The 18,232-nt window shown below is 41.7% G+C and overlaps 1 protein-coding gene across 2 annotated transcripts in view; it reads left to right on the top strand.

Annotated features, from left to right (window-relative positions):
* Positions 1-11,212: 11,212 nt before the first annotated feature.
* Positions 11,213-18,232, top strand: part of NT5DC3 (5'-nucleotidase domain containing 3) — a 28,707-nt gene continuing 21,687 nt past the window's right edge. The window contains exon 1 of one of the 2 annotated variants that reach the window (XM_049822419.1): positions 11,213-11,297. Coding sequence is in view for 1 of the 2 variants with exons in the window: in XM_049822421.1 (XP_049678378.1) it covers positions 16,703-16,754 (52 nt within the window). In the remaining variant the exon portion in view is untranslated. Of the gene's footprint in view, positions 11,298-16,563; positions 16,755-18,232 lie in introns of those variants that run through there. The other variant, XM_049822421.1, reaches the window with a different exon arrangement.

Below are 18,232 nucleotides of genomic sequence, written 5' to 3'. Positions count from 1 at the left end.
AAATCTGTAACTAATGCACGTTCCTTTTTTGTTCATGGATAATAAAAATGTTGGTTCACAACACCATCAAAATCACATTAGGAAAAACCCTTCATCTATATCTTTTGCCATTTTATACTTGTAATAACCTTTTTAAAAAATGTTAAATACTGACTTAAATACTAGTGTCATACTTCCAGTATTTTTAATTTTTATTTCTGCTGTGCTCTAAGTTTGGAAGAAAGTGTTTGTTCTTCAGGTATTATTTGGCCTTTAGTTGGCTTTATCCCATTCCTCCTGAGACTGATGATTGCACTGCAGCTGGCACTGTTAGTGAAAAGTCAGTAATCTGTGGGGTTTCACCCTGTCAAGTATTTTTGAAGTCTGCAAGGTGCCCCTTGAAGTTTAATGCTCTGTATTCTCATAATAGAGGAATTGATAGAAGGGACTGGGTTTTAAGGAGCCTAGCATAAAGGGCAAAATCTGCTACGGTGAAGACTTGTAACTAGAAGAATCTTTGTGCAGACTTGTAACTAGAAGAATCTTTGTGCAGATAAAATAACCATGTTTTGATCATTATAAAAACCTCCCTGACTCTTCAAATACTAAAACCTCTGTAAGTTTCAGTATCACCAGAAATCTGCACCTGCAGCAACATCTTTCTGTGGCTAAGATTAAAAAAAAACAGTACAGGGAATATCACTCTTCTAAAAATAGTTAAGCCTTATTCAGATCTGTAATTACTATTCTCCATGGGTGAAGCAAGTCTTAGTTAGAAATGCCTGGCCACAGCAAGCACACAAGCGGTGGCATCTGCTACAAGCTCCCTTCGGTTTCACAGCAGCTTCTGCCTTGTGGTGCATGATTGGATTTAAGGGGTCAACTCTGGCAGAGCACGCATTTCAATTAAAATTCAAGGAAACCACTCACATATTTGATGTTAAGCGCATGCTCCCATGCTATGCTGGGCTGAAGTGTTAGTATAGAAAAGGAGAGAAAAGCTAAAAAGGTCAAAACTATCTTTGTGGAAGAGGGCACGTCTCTGTTGACTGAAGGGGAGCTTCTTGTCACCTGCAAGCGAAATGGGCCCAGCAAACCCATGGTGTAAAGAGTATGACTTCTGCTTCCCCCCCGAGGATGGCAGCTGGGGACCCCCAGCAGCAGAAAGGCTGTTGATAAGGGGGTGTCAGACCTTCGGGTGGTGCAGGTCACCAGGGCTGAGCTGGGCTCGGGGAGCGTAGAGCAGCTGCGGTAGCGCGGAGTATTTGCCTAGCATCACCCAGACATGCCAGTATAGCTTCCAGCATGTTCCGGCGAGCTTAGCCAGCTTTCTTATCGCTCAAGTGGATGTTACGGGTTTTCGGAGTAGAGCCAGTGTCCCCAAAGTTGACTGTCTAGATCTGAACGTATCCTTGGGAAACACTATTTCTGCACACCGGTGCTTGTGTTTTGCTCAAGACCCGAGTCAGGAAGATATAAAAAGCTTTGACGAGAAGGCATTAAGCTTTAAATAACGTGGGTTCCCCCCCGCTCACCCTCCCCTGCCTGAAAGCACGGGAGGAGGGAAGGACCCGAAGTGGCGGAGCTGCAGGGCTGGGGCTGGATTTGCTGGGCGAGAGCTCGCCCTGGTGGCACATGGGGAGCTTGTCCTTGCAAGAGGTCACCACTGCCAGGTCTTTGTGTGCAAACGGCTGGCTTACGTTTGTTGTTCCTGCTGCTTCTAAGAAATATTTTATCATGGCATTCTCCTTTTTGCATTGCCTTTATATGTTCATCCCCATAAAGAGACATTAAGACTGGAAAGCGGCATTTCTCAAATATTTTAGCTATGCTTTGCACATATATATATGTGTATGCATGTATTTAAAATACGTATTTCTCTAACTTTTTAATAGGGAAAATATTTTTTTGTGTGGTTATACAAATTGCCACCCCCTTGCAAATGTGTCATGACATGTCTCTTGTTGTGTCCCAGAAAGGGGCTCGTTGCAGTACTGCCAGAGAAGGTTAATAGACAACCTTTCAGCAACATTCGTTTGTCAGGAGAAACAGTCCTTATTCCTCTATTCAGAGACATAATAAGTAAACTGCAGTAACCTGTGAACTCTAGACCTGTTGACTGTACAGAAATGAGTGCCAGGATCTCAGTGAATAGCTGGAGGTATAATTTATTTGTTATCTCTGCCTTTTGTTTCTTATATCTTAGGTCAAACCCAACATACCTGGAAAATAAATAGTAAAAAAATGTTAATTAGGAAAAAAAATCTTTGAGCTTTCTCAGGGTAACACAACATCTTTTCTTTTGTAATTAATTTTTTGAAATCCAGGTTTATGTTGATGTAAAACCTGTGTACCAATTGTATGTCCAACTACATTTAAAAAGAAGGAAGAGCCTTATATTGGGACTGTGAAATGTATTTTAAGGATGAAACCACAATTTTTTCTTCACTAGGCTTTGAATGATGATAGTCCATATTGATCAGGTGGATCTGAGTCTAGCCAGGGAGTCACCTTGGCCAAGCCAGGTGCACCTAGAGCACAGGCCATATGAGGGCTAAGGCACAGGCCTGAGCTTAAATGCAGCTCGGGAGCCGAAGGGTGGGAGGTGTGTGGGTGGAGGCACAGATGAGGCTTCTCTCACTGCTGTTCGCACAGGACCCTGGTCCTGGTCACACAGCTGTGCCGTATTAGAGCATAGCTTGAACACTGGCAGCTGAAGCCTGGGGTGTGGATGGATGATAATGATTTTGTAAAGAAAGGTTGCAGGCTGCTCAAGGTCGTTAGAGCCTCTTTTTGTGGTGAGGGTTTTGACTCTGAAATGATATTTTTCTGCTTTGAGTCAGTGGATAGTGAGATACCTTGGCTTTTAGATGTTTTAGCTATGTGGACAAGCGTGAAATCTTCTCTTCTTACTGCTACTATGGTGTGAATTCAGGAAACTTCATTGACCCCTTGTACTTTCATCACTGTAAAAGTGCCAGATAGCATGAGCAGCTTGGTAAGTGAGCTACAGGATAATATAATGAAAAAAAAATGAGGTATTGATCAGGACAAAGCTCTTTTTTTTCTAGGGTGTGTTACTCTTCTACACTGGACTTGGTTTCTTGGTTCTGGAGTACACTAGTCACAAAACTCCTTTTCAGGTCTTTTCTATGATGTTAAACCATCCTTTCTATTTCTGGGCCCAATTATTTAATTATTGCATCAAAGTGGAACAGCTTTAACATCAGTAAGTGAGACTATCTGTTGTTTGAATACTCATGATTACATGCTCAGCTACCTTTCTGATGTGCTTTTAGCCTGGTGCTAGCTCATTTGGCTCTCTGTTCCACCTCTTGGTGTACAAGTGTTTCATCCATAGCTGCCTTTTCTATTCTTATGTATTAGGAGCTTTTTTCAGCCTTTGTGAAAAGTGTTTCATTTGGTGGCAAGGCTATTGAAAATTGTTTCCTTGCCAGCATATGAGTCCTTCCGCAGATCTAATCCAGGATTGTCTATCTCTTGAATATTCTGTGTGAGGTAGGATGGGATATTTAATAGGAGAAAGGGTGCATCTCCTAAGATAAATGGTGTTGGTAGGTTGAGAGTATCCTAGCTAGGTGATAAGTTGGCTGCACAAATTCATCTAGCTATAGGATACAATGCTGCTTAGACTATAGCTATGTTTTGAATAAAAGTTGTAATAAAGCTTTACAAGGGGGTTGGTTTTGTAAGCTATCTTTTATTCAGTTCTCTCTGAAAGGTAGCAAGTCAGCATGCGGTTGTAACTCAGTACTTCTGAAAGCAAAATGATTTTTTGAGTGTGTGAGAACTACTATGACAGATGGAAAAACTGCAGTTTTTCTTTGAGTTAACGGTAATTGTCAGCAACCTAATTCTGATGGATGCTACAACAAAGCCGTTATGCCTCTATGTTATTTATCCAGCGCTATGATATGGATTTGGAGGGTTGAACATAAAGAAGCAGTTTTGAGAATTTTATATAATAATGATTTTTTTTTTCCCCCCTAGTCATTCTGCTTGTATCCAACAGGTAACAGGTTGTGAAAACACCTGTGGGAATGATTATGTAATGAAAGTAGACAGTAATAAAATTTAGGATAGAAAAATAGACTTTGAATCTGACGAGATGCTGTGTAAGATAAAATGCTGTCATGCCTGAGTTAGGCTCATTAAAGCTACGAGGGAGAGAGCAAGGATTGAATCTTCTGCATTATCCCAAAAGACAGGAACAGTCAAAAGAGACATGCTGAAATCTGTTATAATAGTTTTGTACCAAATGATTCAGAAGTTCTCCAGCTACCAGGCCTAGACACTTAAAGAAGTGACTGCTTCTTGCTGTCAGATTTTATTAATAGCAATGCTAAATATACCATTGTTTTAAAGAAGCAGCAGAATGCAGTGGATGATATGCTGAAATTATCAATCTTGTGAAACTAATGAACTCTTTAAAAGGATTTGCAGTAGATTTTTAAGAGCAAATGTGTCTATGGCTTTTGATTTTTCTGAGTAGCTTCTGTTTTAAGAATTATGTGTTAATAGGCTGTAATAGATTTTTAGCATACGTCTTGGAGTAGAATTTCAAAGGGACCTATCAATAGGCATCCAGATTTTCAAAAGATATCAGTGCTCAATAGGACATGAAAGGCAAATCTTAAGCCAGACTTCAAATTAAATCTGCACCCAGCAATTCCTTATTATTGTTATTAAGTGAGAGCTGCTCATTTAACAGTTCTGGAAACATTGCCTATAGTAGTTAACTCTTGGCTTGTTCCCACTGAGATGGAAAGCAAAACTCCCATTGACTTCAGATGTGCATGATCAAGCCTTTAAGGTCTTATTTCATAATTTTGTCACTCAAAGATATATGTTACACTGCAATGACAGAGATCTGTCATAGTTTAATGTGCTATTCTGTGTTATCATGTTGATACTGAATTTTCCTGAACTCTGAAATGCACAATAAGTTTTGTATCTCTTCCAATTTTTGTAAGGTTGATCTAGAGGAGACATGAAGATACCTTCAGTTATTTGCAAAAAATGGATTTCCATGAGAAATTCTTGAATTGTACACACTAGAAACTACGGGTAGTCTAGAAAGTGAGGCCCTTCAGATGGAGTGAATTATCATTGATAGAAGGAGTGATGGTGTTTCATGGCAGGCTTATAAAAAACGTCTGTAGTGTTTCATTCATGCAAGATAGATACCATGAGCTTGCCAGATGGCACAGTGACACACTGGATGGCTGTAATGCAGTATTTCTTCTGTGTACAATTCTTGTCAGTAAGAAGTTCCCAGGATAAGCAGGCTGATTTGCTTTATGGTGCTCTTGCTCTATGCTGATTACGGTACATAACTCACCTTGCCATGTTTGATAAGCAGATGTATTTGGACATCATACTGTTTGCCAAGTCCACGCCCTCCCTGACTACAGAATGACCTGCCAGTGATTGCCATCACTGATGGTATTTTTACAGTGCTTCTATGAGACTGATGTCATTCACCCTGCAATTGTGCAACAAGTTGTACAACATACGGTTCAGTTCTTTAGGATATTGAGCTTTCCTGGCTGGGCATCTGCTGCTTAATGTATCAGAAAACAGAGGACAAGGCAAACATGTATTTCATTTCATATTAGAAAATGCAGAGAATATGAAAAACTATAAATTAACTGTCTATTTACTCTTTGTGAAATGAAATAGTCTGAGCCCTTCTTCCAATAAAACTGATTATAGGGTTCAGAAATTACTTAGATTGCAGATTGAAGCTGTACCAATTTTATCTGAGATCACTATAATTGTAGCAACAGACTGCCTGCAAATTCATGTTGCTTGGTAACGTTATGGACAAAGTTATGAGGAAGGAGTCATACTTTTTAACATACACATAGTTTCACTTACTTCTCTGTTTGAATGTCGTTCACTACTTGCATATCGCTGTTTTAGCATTATGCCCTGGCAAGACACAGTTCTTGCATCCTGTGTTCCTTGAACTTGTGCCTGTGAAGACTTACCTCAGTGAATAACTTTGTGCAAGGAGTAGTTAAAGCTTCAACAAGACTGCTAAGTCAAATGTATCCATAAATCTTTGCAGGTTCCAGGCATGGTATAGTTACGCTGAAGTCAGTTACAAGTGCAGTGTAACTGCAGTGCATTGTAACATGATGGATTTTGTGGAGAGGATGCACACGCTTGCCCTATAAAAGGGGAGAGCAATGCAGGGGGAGACAGATAGCAGATAATAATCACATTTAAGGAACAGTAAGAATATGATGCATCTATCTTCACCTTCACCTCACTTAATATTTGTGTTTGCATATTCTTGCGATTATAGGTGGTAACATTAATAAAAGTATCTGTTTATCAACAGAAAATGATAATGGAAATGAACTAAAAAGTTTAATTCCATGCACGTACTCTCAAATCTAGGCCCAAAAGAAGAAAAAAAAATTGTCTTTCAACTGGTGAATACTAGCATCCTGCTTTTGCCAAGTCTTAGTGCTCTAAAATGCTGGAAGGAGGGAATCCTTGAAAGACTACAGGAGGCGGGTAGAATCTCCAGAAAGAAAAGGAAGTAGTGTGCTGAAGGGAGGTGATTCTGATTTTTAAGAGGAAGATAAATTAAAATATTCACCTAAACCCAACGGTTGTCTGGAAAATATAGGCTAAATGAAAGATTTATGTGCTACATTTCAGAAAAAATATGATTAATTGATTGGCTAACTCTTAGGAGCTAGTCTCGTGTAGCTAAGATGTGGAGGGTCAGATCTGCTTGATGCAGTTCTTCGAAGATCTTCAGTGAGCATGCATCATGCTCTACAGCTAAAATAATATCTGCAGAGCTGAAGATGTATCCCAAGACTTGCATATTTTAATGGTGGGGTCATAACTGTAATACAACCTTCTGAGTATCGTCAAAGAGGTTTAGTTTGGGTTTTTTCTTTTTTTTTTTTTTTTTTTTTCCACCTAGAATTGGCACAGGCATATTTTTCATTTGTAGCAACATAAGATTTTATGACAAAATGCATGGGGTTTTAAACTAATTAAAATGCAGAGTTCTATCTTGGGCCATATTTTTAAAGTAATATGTGTTGACACAGCTGTCATTATTAATGATTTGATTTTGGGCAAAAGTAGTAGACCATGTTTAAAAAAACCAAACCAACAACTTACTGTCATGTTACTAGATCAAACTTAAAGCAACCATAAAAATAATGCAGCCATACCAGACTATCAAGTACAGAGCACTGAGTTGGGTTGTTGTTGTTGTTGTTGTTTTTTAAAATGCCTCTTTTCCTTAACCGTGTGGAAGGCTATTTGTTTCAGATGCAGTCAAAATAGGGCAAAAGTTTTTTATGCAGAAGATATAAAAAGTTAATTTGATTTGGATAGAACAAAATCTAGTTATTGTAATCAAATGAGGTGTGTGTTATAAAGATCAGAGGAGAGTCAGCAGTATGATGAGTGCATTCTCATTTGCATTTGTGCTAAGGCTATGAAAAGGTTGTGCAAGTATAACTAAGCAGCATGGATACTTATTTTGATATGAGTTCACATTTTGCTTTAGGACAGAAAAGATATCCTCTTGATAAAAGGTAAATTGCAATAAAACATTCTTAAACCAATGTAATAATTTTATATGGCTTTAATTATAGCATCTGAAAACTGGATGAAGTTAAACCAGTGCAATTTTTCCAAGTAAATGAGGCCTGAGATCACCTGTACATTTCTCTAACGGTGTAAATTGAAATGTGTAAAGTACAATTTATGCTTGCTCCAAAGCCCATTTATTCTAATCCAATGGTATAAGACATCATTGATTTTCCTTGCAGAATTTTTCCTTTCTATTTTTTATTATTTAAATCTTGTTTATGCTAATAACATTAAAACATAATTTCCTTCCTGATTCGTTGGCATTACAGTGTGAGAGTAGTTGTGCTTTTCAGGCAAATGGTTGTGTAACCGGATGATAACTTATGGATTTTCCAAAGCGAGAGCAATGGATGCTGGAGGAGGCTGCCAGACGTTGGAAGGGAAAAAAATGTTTACTGATCTATATCATAGTTTTCCAAAGCTTCCAGAAGCAAGAAGAAAATATTTCTATACATTTGATATGATACGTATGTATCGTATCTGTTTCTTTTTTTATTACATATATCTTCAAAACAGACATACACTGATCAGTGTGTTCTTGATGACCTCCTTAGTTTTACTGAGAAGGAGTACGTTTTAACCCAGAGATGGATATGGGTCAGGAGTATTTATTTCTGCTACAAACCTGACAGTTAAATGGTGACGTGGGTGTCTGGGTCAGCCACAGCCTTGTGCTCAGTTTGCAGACTCCTCTGCCAGCATAGACCACAACTCATGTTAGCAATGCTTCATGAGGAGAGAAGGATTCACCATTTGGTCTGTTTGCAGGACTGAGGCTTCCAACTTAATTTGTGTAAAATATGTTAAAAGGTGCTTAGGTCTGTTTGTTTTGCTTTCTTCCTTCTGTTCTTGAAAGGGCAATGGAGATAGAAACATTGACCAGTCTTTTCTGATGTGAATCAAAACTTTGGAGATGCACAAAACCAGACAAAGTAATAGGACTGCATGGTTGGAGACAAATCGAATCGGTCCGGCATGAGAGAGTAAATTTTACTATTTATTTTCTCTGAATAAAATATCTGTTTTCAAGGGAACGTCTATGAAGAGAGGTTGCATTTTTACAGTATATGTGTGATATATTCAGTCTGAAGCAATACTGTACACCATTACATTGTCTCTTGGCTTTGAGATGTTGATGTTGTTTAAAAGAAGGTAAACCTACCTCTTTTTAAAGGCTTTTTTGAATTATAGGCCCTGCCTCTAGTAACAGGAAACATCACACTATCTTAATAAGGCTGTTTTCAGTTGGTTTTGACTTTGGAAAAGTTTCAGTATGTAGACTTGAAGGTTGTTACAACAGGCTTTTTTCCTTTGTTTTGAAATTTCAAGTAGAGATTGTCTAGGAAAAAGTATAGGTTGTTAATTAAACTATTCTGGTTTGGAACAGGGACTGGAAATGGGAGGCTGTGTCCTGTGTGCTACAAGTGACCCTCTGAAAATCTGCTTGTCTTTGGCTAGGTCGCAAGTCTCTGCAGAACTGCAGTTTGCATGTGCTCAACAGGGACTTGGCAGGATCCTGAGGGTGCCACTGTGCGAAGCCACAGTGAGCCCAGTGGGCTATAGTATGACATTCATACAAAGCTTGTATTCATATCATGTTTCAGTGTAACTTTATTTGATCAGTTAAGTTTATTCAGGCAAAAACCCTGCCCATCAAAAAGAATCTTTTTTTTTTTTTTTTTTTTTAAGAGCCAAAATTTCCTTTTGCTTGCTTGTGTTTTGGGAAAAAAAGTGGTTTTAGTAATTCAGTTCTTGTGGTGTGTGGGGTTTTTTATTACTAGTTTTTTTGGCTTGAGAATTTTTTTTGGAGTGAAGGATATTTCCCTTTTTGCTCCTATGCAAGTTACACTTTGCATGGCAAGATTAATCTTTTAGTTGGAGGTTGAGGACAGCTGGCAGAGTTTTCAAGTCATCTCAAGAATAGTAAGAAGTCAGGGCTATATATAAAGTGCTGAGCAGTAAGTGATATAATTATATGATCACCTCACCTAAATTTGTCTGTAAAGGAAATAAAGTTTTATGATATGTTAAGAATTTGAAACCTTATTCAGGTTTCCTTAGTCTCTTTAAAGATTGACAGCTGTTCACCATTTTCCCCAAGCTCTTCAAATTTATTGTCAGTGTTATCCCTGCCTAGCTGAGTGAGTGAAAACAACCCAATTCCTCAGGTACAGGGGGAAATCCTGCCAGCTGATGGCTTACAGCCTCTTGTTTCTTGCCTGCTCATAAAATCGTTGAAAGTAAAATTATAGGATGAGTGTTTACTGAGCTCTGGTTGAGTATAGTGGGGAAAAAACCCACCCAGTCCTGCTTAGTCTCATGACATGATGTGACATGTTATGCTGGTAATCAAGTCAGTTGGGGTCGGGGGGAGGTTCTCGTGACAGAGAGCCAAGATAACAAACGCTGTGACATCTTCTCTTTCTGCAGCCCCAAGGTGAGGCATGCCTTGGGGAATGAATTTCTTAGCTCCTGCGCTTGAAACTCCTTGGTGGTCACTTTTTGCGAGTGAAAGGGCAGCATCAACTGGTGGAATGTGGAGGACACTCTGGCCCATGCCTGCTTGTCTGTGCAGTCCAGAAATATTCTTTGCTCTTTGAGCTATTCTAATTCAGATTGGTATAATATAAAGATGCCTGAGCTACCTTTCCAGTATTTCTGCCTGGACCAGAAGCAGTTTGGTATGACAGCACCATGTTCTGTACAGGCTAATTTACTCTGCCCAGAGGCAGATACTTTGAATTATTAGCTAGGAGTGGAATAAATTAGCCCGTGGGAAATCTGGGCTGCTGCAGCTGGATTAGTTTTCCGATGACTTGGAAGCAGTCCATGCACTAGAGACCCGGGCAACCAATTTTTTTGCTAGATACATCTGGGTCCTGCTTCTTGTGGAATGTCATTTGACCAGAGCTTGCTTCCTGGCACTACTACGTGACAGAACTAGAAAGACGTCCCTCCAGGAACTCCTGCTGGAGGGGAAAAAATGCCCACATGAAGTTGTGACCTGGTGCAAGTGCTGAATCTGATAGGTCTTTTTTCCCTTCTGGCCTGTTGGGAATGAATTGTCGGGCACATACTGAAAGTGAGGATAGAAAATCCTCTGTCCTAGTGTAAGGCACAATGAAATTATGTCCTGACTTTCCTAGGAGTGATGCCTGCGTTTTGGGACTGCCCTGGCTAAATCAACGGTATATCCACACTTCTTTGGCCATGTGTTTATGACACGTTTACAATGCAAAATTGAATTAGATGTAGTTTCGTGGGGTAGAACAGAGCCCGATGGACTTGTCTTAGTTCTGGGTATTTCTTATGAGGGTTAAACAAGCTTGTGCAAGAGCTAGTGGGAACAGTTGGGCGCAGTGCCAGGCAGAGATGTCTAGGATGTGACCCATCTTCTTCCAGACAGTTTGCCTGTCTCTGTGCTGTGTTTCTTTGCATTTCCTGTCCACTGTGAATTTAGGTGGAGACCTACTTGGCTGTGTCTATTTTACCAGATTATTTTGAGATCTGGTATAAAATATTTTAAGGTTGCTTATTTTTTACCTTGCAGACTGACTTCCCTTTGGACCAGATGCTGGTTAAGTGCTCACCTGTCACATAACAGGTAGCATGTACTATACTGGATGGCGTTAACAGAGAGGAATGGTGGGCTTCTAACTCCTCTGGTAAGTTTGCTCCTAAGTGGATATATAGTTCCAAATGTATTTCATGTAAAAAGAAAGGTTCATTTTTTTAATTGCCATTTAATCTTCTCCTCAATACAAGATTAGGCTGCAAACCTAGGAAGTTGGATAAAAGCAGTTACAAAACTTGCATCCCTATTTAGGTTTGCTTGATGTTATTGGATCTGTCTTTTTTCTTTTACTTTTTTTTTAAAGGCTGTACCCATAAGCACAAATTTCCTGTGCCATTTTGAATTGTATTAAAGCATGTTTAGCGTTTTAGCAAGTTTTTAGGATGTCTGACGTAATGGCTAGACTAATGTACCAGAATTCACATGGCAAGGTGCTTGGATGGTAAAACTGTGCCACTTGGGTTACCAGGAAATCTCATACCTTGTTTGGCTTAAACATTTTCTTCTGGGAGGAGGGATGACTGACAAATGCTCACCAAGGAGAACTAGTCAGAATCTTCTCTACCCAGCTCCACTATGGGAGTGTAACATTTAAAGTATTCAGCTCTGGTTTATATTGGAGTTTGTAAGGAACGGTACAGAGACTAATGTTTATGATTTCAATTGCTTTCTTTTTCTACTCGTTTTAACCATGCATTAACATGCATAGATAGTGTGTGCTTATATTCTTGCTTTTCCACATTGGATGCGGCAAATTCATTTCAAATAGTGTTAGTATTACTGCAACAGAAGTGAAGGAAGCAGTAAGTAGCTCGGAAAAGAGATTTTTCTCCAAATAGTTAAAGATGCTTTTCCCAAATAGTTGCACATAAACACAGTTCTACTTATTTTTAAATACCAATACCAAAATGAAAAATGCATAAGAATTTAATGTATGCAAGAATTTTCCATAAAGAAACATTTGTTGCTGGGAGAGATACTGGCTGGCTAAAGGGACTGTAACAGGGTATGGTTTCAAAGAGGATTTGGGTCAATAACGGCTGAAAACTGTTACCAGCATCTGATGGTTCTGTGGCCTTTAAAGAAAAATAATTTTTACAAACACATTTAGGCATATTTATGTAAGCAGGCAATATATTAAAGATGAAGAAAATAACGTTCTTCAGAATCTTTTAAGGCAGTAAGAAAGACTTCCAATTCTCTCATAAGAGACTGTTTCTGTGTTGGTCTTGCCCATTCTCTGTCAGTCCAAGGTCATTCACCTCTGTAATAAACAACTGTCTGATACAATCTGTCAAACGGTTTTATTGCTTACAAAGCTGTTCCGTTTGGAACATTGTACTGCAGAAGCTGCAGTAAGACATTGTCAGCTTTCCTAGTGTTGCATTTTAATTTCATTCAATTGGACTGTAATGAATTGTAGTATCTCTTAGCCCAATCCTAGGCTTTACTTGAAGGCTGTACTAGCTGATTAGAAATCCATCCCACAGTCACTTAAATGCAGGAGTGTCTTTATTAGCCAAGTGATTTCTGAGGTGTTGAGAGCTCTCCGTAATCACAGATGTGAGAAGGAGCTGCAGGGCTGAACAGGCTGCAGGGAGATTTGCATGTTTCCCCTGTGTGAACAAAACTATGAAAAGAAAAGAAATTAGATAGTGGTGTAATTATAAATCTAATTTGTCATACATAGTGTATGTGAAACACTTAACAGGTTCTCGAAGGTGTTTTATGTATGCACATATGGAGATCACATGGCACCTATGTCCTGAACCTTCAACAATATTAACAGAGCTGGTGTTTGTGAACTGAAGATAGTGTGTAGTCTCTCTCTGAATTACTCCTGATGACAAGATTCAGCCAAAAGTAAACCAGTTCATAAGCATTCTCTTTTTCGTGAAAGAAATTGTGTATATTATCCCCACTCACATGCTATTTAATCCCACAGGCCCTGAATAGTAAGTAGGATGCTAGATATAAATCAGCGTATGTGGTATGTACTTAGCACAAGTGCATGCCTTTTTGGTTTCAGGTCCATGCTATCTCTTGCTCTATCCATGCAGTAAGACAGCCCTCTGAGATTCTTCTTTGAATGACAATTCTGTGAAGCTTTTTACGTTGGGTGTGAGTTCTCTTTTCTTCTTTTTTTTTTTTTTTCCTTTAAATCGGCAGCCATACCTAAACACCTTTCAGTTTCAGTTTGTACCAGGTAAGTGTTACAGGTGTGGTCAATTCTGACAATAACATGAGGGAAAGTCTGGGTTCTTTTGTGCATTATGTGAAGTACTGGATATGTGTGTTTTAGTCATCTTGCAGCTAGGATCACTTGGACTGATCTGATTAAGAAGGGGCATTTGAAGTTACATTAGCCTGTAGGATTATATGTCACGTTAAGTGCAATTCTAGAAAAAAGTTGTAGGTTGACTTCCTCTACTTCTATATATCCCATTCTGTTTAAATAAAAATTATACAACTTTTGGAAGAAGGTATGGATCTTCATTTATCTTCTACGGATCCCAAATAAAGACAAATGAATTTCCATGTGTGCTCCTTCATGCCAGTTTACATTACCACATATTTTCCAGTATTTGAGTCATTACTCAGAGAGCAGCAGACAAGGGAAAGGACAGAGTTGTCTGAAGTTGAGTTGTTAAACAACTTATTTTTAAACACCAGTACTTCATGTTTTAGTCTCCAGTCTCGCTGCTAACACTTAGGGATTACTTTGATTTGTGTGAATAATCCACTGGCCTAACAGGTCTTCATATGGGAGCAAACACCTCATCAGAGTTGCTTTATCTAACAGTTACATAAAGGAAACAACTTTTCTTTTTATTTGTATTGCATACATCAAGCATATGTTAGCATTATAGAAGCATGTTGTCTGACACGCAGGGAGAATGATCTTTGAAAGCACTGGAACTAAACACTCAAGCACACTTCTCTTTTTATAGGTTAGTCCTGGCTATCTGGGGAGCTAAACACGGACTGTGCAGCAAAAACGGGGGGTTCTACCCACAATATTAGCTTTCACATTCAAGGCCCTGTCTTGCACATGCTTGCAGAAGAAATAGGAGTGCTATCATTCTAGTTTGATAGTATAAAAAATAAGTGAATGTGAAAGTTCAAAGCCTTCAGGTTTCAAGGGGTGAGGGACAGTGCTATAGAGCACTGTATTGTCTTTTTCCAGACTTCTGTTAGAGGTATGTTTTCTAACTTTAATGCTGGCGTCACAGTAGGGGAACATAAATCCCTGGCTCTGCAGTATTCTCTTACTGCTTATGCCAGAACAGCAACACCTCCATTGACTGCTGGAAATGGCTTCTCTGTTACTGCTCCTTCTTGTATTATTCAGAGCCGTTCTTGTAACTCTTCTTGAGAATGCTTCACCTACCAATGTGGTTATTGTTCACAATATTTATAGTCTTGGGACTTGGAGGCCAGGCTAGGCTGTGTTCAGGAGAAGAACAATGTGCCTTTTTCTATCAACTTCAATCAAATTGCACGTGGGATTAATTACCCAATAGGCTGGAGTGAAAAAGCTGCCCAGTCCTAATGCATTTTTGTTTTGTTGCAGGTGATTGATTTAATTAGGAGTTGGGGCGACAAGAAATCCTACAGTACCCCAGAACTATGCTATGAATTCAGAATGACTTTCACAGAGTCTCCTAATTTCATAGATGACTTAATTTTTTCTAGTTGTACATGGAAAGTCTGGTGCAGAAAGGTTAATGGGAGTTTTCATTTTCTCTGCCCCAGGGTGTTGTAGTGAAAGAATTCTGTAAAAATCTCCTCTGACTAGAAGGATCAGAGAAAGCAAGTACCAGATTAGAAAGTCTCTATGAAGTTGTCTTTCCTCTTGCCTTGTCTGTTTTCTAAATATTGACCATCTTGTTCTCTCTTTGTTCCCAGAATTTATTGTGATGGATTCATAGTAATGTATACCAGAATACCATATTGCAATTATAAAATGACAATGTTAACGTAAATGATAATGTAGGAACTTTGGTGAAAGCTGTATCTGGTCTCCACAGGTAACCAAGTCTGGGAAGTCTGTAGGGTATCGGACTTTTGGCAATCACAATTGTAATGTCAGTCAAGCACTCAGCCTTGGTGGGAAGGACAGAGCACCCAGCTACTCACTGACAGACATTTTGAAATCTAAGGCTTGTTTTTCTTTGAGTTTGTTGTGGTTTTGCCTGTAAAAATGAGGCGGGCGTCATTCTTTGTAAAAAAGAGAGTGCTCAGAGTAGTATTTAGTCTGAAATCCTTCAGATTTTTATCCGATTACTGCTTTAGAGACGTATGGGGAGGAATGGCTGAGTAACTTCCAGACATAAGTGACAATGGGTTATGTGGATCTCCTTGGTGTAAGAACAAGCTGTGTTAACTGTATTGGAAAAAGAATTATGTCCCTTTTGTTGTAAAGAAAGTTTCTGAGCACATCAGGAATTCCGCATGTGGAGCTGTAACCTTTCTGCTGTGGAAGTGGTCTGGCCTTTGTTCTTCTTCACCCATGCGTCATCTAAATTGTTTTTTTTTTTTTTTTTTTACAAGTATTAATAGGTATGGTTCAAGTTCTCAGACTGTCAGGGTCTACAGCTATCGGTGGCAAGTGTTTCACAAGGAGCTGGGGGCCTCAAAACGGCCCTAGGGCTTCTGTGGATTTCATGGTATTCTTTGTATTACACGCTTTATATCCAGCTTATGTTTTGAGCTTATTTTGATCGTGGATGGAAGCAGGTGTATGTAGCACTTCTCAAGAGCACGCTGGCTGGAAAAGTATTTGCTGTTGACGTGGCGTTTGTTGGGAAAGAATCCCAGGCCCCTCCTAGCACAGCCAGAGAGCGGAGGAGCAGCGGAGGCGCGAAGTCGGGGTGCGTTCCCCACGCAGCTCCACTTGCCCTCGACCCGAGCGATCAACCTTCAGCAGTTACTGATGAAATGCTGCCGGCGGTTGCGGATGGCGGCGGGGGGGGGGGGGCGGAAAGTGCCTTTCCCTCGGTGGGACGGCAGACCCGAGGGCAAGGGCCCCAACCACCCCTGGGTTAGGTTAGCTCCCCCGGGGCCGTGCCCGCTGGCCTCGGCTCTTTAGCAAAGCCGCTTCCCGGTGAAGCCAAACCACCAGCCCCGCAACCCAGCGCTGTGGAGGCGAGGCCGGAGCGCGGCGGGGCTCTACGGGGCCGCTCCCTCCCGGCGGGGACCACGCTACCTGCCGCCGGGCCGGGCCGTGCCGAGCCGTGCCCCGCCTCCCCTCCCCTCCCGCCGGGCCGCGGCCGCGGCCCCGGGGCGGAGCCCGAGGAAGTGACTTCAGCCGGCGGCGGAGCGGCGCGGCGGGGCTGAGCGGGGGAGCGGAGCATGGCAGCGGCGGCGGCGGCGGAGGCGGCGCGGTCCCTGCTGCTGGCGGCGGGGCGGCGGTGCCGGGTCCTGCCCGCCGCGGGGGCCGCTCCCTACTGCACTGTGGCCCCGCAGGAGAGGCGGCAGCCGCCGCCGCCCGACATGAAGGGTTACCTGTGGTCGCGCTACAAGGAGGCCAAGAGAGTCACCAAGGGTGAGCGGCGGGGCCCGCGGGCGGCAGCGGTAACGGCTCCCCCCGCCGCGCCACCCTCCTCCTCCTCTTCCTACCTCGGGGCGGCGTGCCGCCCGTCCTGAAGCGGACAAACGCGTGTTGGCGGCTCGGAGAGGAGGAGCGGCGAACGGTGTGGGGGCCGTTGCGGCGGCGTGAAGGGTTCGGGGGGGTCCTGCGGGGCGGCGGGGGGTTGGGGGGAGTCTCCCCGTGGTGAGCTGCCGTGGGTCCGACCGCCCCCCGCGGTCATCGCGGCTCCGGTGTGGAAGCGCTCTCCCTTCTGGTGGTCCCCAGTGCTCTCCCAGGGTCAAACTGGGTAGGGCCGTCGCCTAGGTGGGTGCTGAGGGCCGGGCACCCGGCGGAGAGGGGCTGCTGGGGGTGGCTGCCCCCTTCTTCTTGCCCTGCTCTGAAGAAGGGGGTGAGCCCGCCAGCCCACCCGCCGTCTGACCCAGCGGGGCTGTAGCTGCTCCGAAGTGTCTCGGGGGAGACGGCTTTCCTACGGCGTGGCTCGAGGTGGTTGGCGTTGGGGATGTGGGGTGTGGAGAAAAGCAAATGTAAAAAACCCAAAAATCTGGGGATGGGTCGTCTGTTTGAGGGGCTTTCTGCAACAGGCTGCTCTTCCAGAAAGTTGAAATGCTGTGAAGTCTTGGATGACTCTCTTCGTTTTGTCTGTGGTTCCACTAAAATACTGTGAAGCGTTGAAGCCAGGGTAAAACGCTAATGATACGTGCTTGTCTCTGGGAAGCTCTGTTCTTCAGCCCACCAAGGCAAAAAGTTAAGGGCCAAATACTTGCTTGGAGCTTGCTTGCTTCTGCCCTTGCTCCGATGGGAAGAGTATTACCAAGGTGCTTGGCTATGTGATGTTTTCAGAGAGCCGAAAGAGAAAGGGGCAGTGTGTGTTCTGCAACATCAGGTGGGCAAGCTTGTCCTGTAGTTGCAATGGGTAATGCTGTAGTCTTGGGTGTTTTGCCCTTTAAAAAAAAAAAAAAAAGTAGTATATATATACACTGTATCAGCCTGTAGTCTTGAGGATGAACTGGGGCTTGACTGTGCTGGGTACAAACATAGTGTTGGCAAACATAAAATAGAGGCAACGTTTCACAAGTGAAATAAGAAGCCGTGTTACAGATCTCAGAAGAATGTTATGGACTTTGGAGGGTGGGATAAGGGTTAGGAAGAAGAGAGTAAATGCCTTTTATTTTGAATCGCTTTTTCTTTTCCTGTTTTTGGAATTAACTTTTTCTTATAATAAACCACACCCAGAAAATACTGAAGAGCTGAGGTTAGAGAGTAGGGTAATGTTAGGAGACAATAAGTCAGTCGGTGGGTGTGGGTTGGCAAAAGACGAGGCAAGTGCTTCTAGAATAATTCAGAATGTTTTATTACAGCCTAAGTCACCCAATGGCTTCAAGTATGTGACGTTTCACTTAGTTACAGTGTTAGGATGACAAAGCTGTCCTGAT

This window comes from Accipiter gentilis, chromosome 18, assembly GCF_929443795.1.
Source record: "Accipiter gentilis chromosome 18, bAccGen1.1, whole genome shotgun sequence".
In the NCBI taxonomy this organism is placed as follows: Eukaryota; Metazoa; Chordata; class Aves; order Accipitriformes; family Accipitridae; genus Astur; species Astur gentilis.
The sequence above is the reverse complement of the archived record's forward strand: the minus strand, read 5'-3'. Positions and strand labels throughout refer to the sequence as shown.